The sequence below is a fragment of the Perkinsus marinus genome (genome assembly GCF_000006405.1).
Source record: "Perkinsus marinus ATCC 50983 genomic scaffold scf_1104296934368, whole genome shotgun sequence".
Lineage (NCBI taxonomy): Eukaryota > Perkinsozoa > Perkinsida > Perkinsidae > Perkinsus > Perkinsus marinus.
Genome location: NW_003214825.1, coordinates 229,750 through 230,296, shown reverse-complemented (window position 1 = coordinate 230,296; position 547 = coordinate 229,750). Strand labels below are relative to the sequence as shown.

Here is a 547-nt window from a genome sequence, read left to right as displayed (position 1 = left end):
TGGGTAACTGTCCCTCACTTTGGTACGGTGCAAGCGGAGAAGCAGGGCCAAGGCCATGCGCATGTGAATTTGAACACATCCATGAACAGTAGGCATGAGCTTTCGGTGGACATCCAGGCGGACCACACCAGCACTCCACTAAACTCGAGCATAGAGGTTATTGTCAAGAATATTTACGTTCCGGAGGATGAAGCATGGCACTACATAGCCTATGCCTCTCTGGGTTTCAATTTGCTCACAGATGATTTACAGATCTCCTACCACAAAGACACCCTCCTCTCTCATATTCGAATCCCATTCAAATTTCCCCGTCGTTCCGGATAGTCAAGGACTATAACTACCACTAATAGTGATTCACTATTCTTTCTTTAGTATGGTAGTCTCGGCTCTTGAGCACATGAGGTGCGCTTATCGATCTTGTTGCTTTTCAACAGTCGCAGTTGTCGAGAAAATGTATAAGATATATGGTTACGTATTTTACGATATTAGAAGGTATGCCAGTCTGACGAACCGGATATTCGACTTTCACATGTGACGGTTGTCATGA

At 45.0% G+C, this 547-nt stretch overlaps 1 protein-coding gene across 1 annotated transcript in view; it reads left to right on the top strand.

The window, feature by feature from the left end:
* The window catches only part of Pmar_PMAR022606 (hypothetical protein), a gene marked incomplete at its 5' end in the record, with an annotated part of 3,245 nt that extends 2,698 nt beyond the window's left edge, over positions 1 to 547 (top strand). Inside the window, one exon of the mRNA XM_002784914.1 lies at positions 53 to 547. Coding sequence (XP_002784960.1) covers positions 53 to 324 — 272 coding nt within the window. The 3' untranslated portion in view covers positions 325 to 547. The remainder of the gene's footprint in view (positions 1 to 52) is intronic.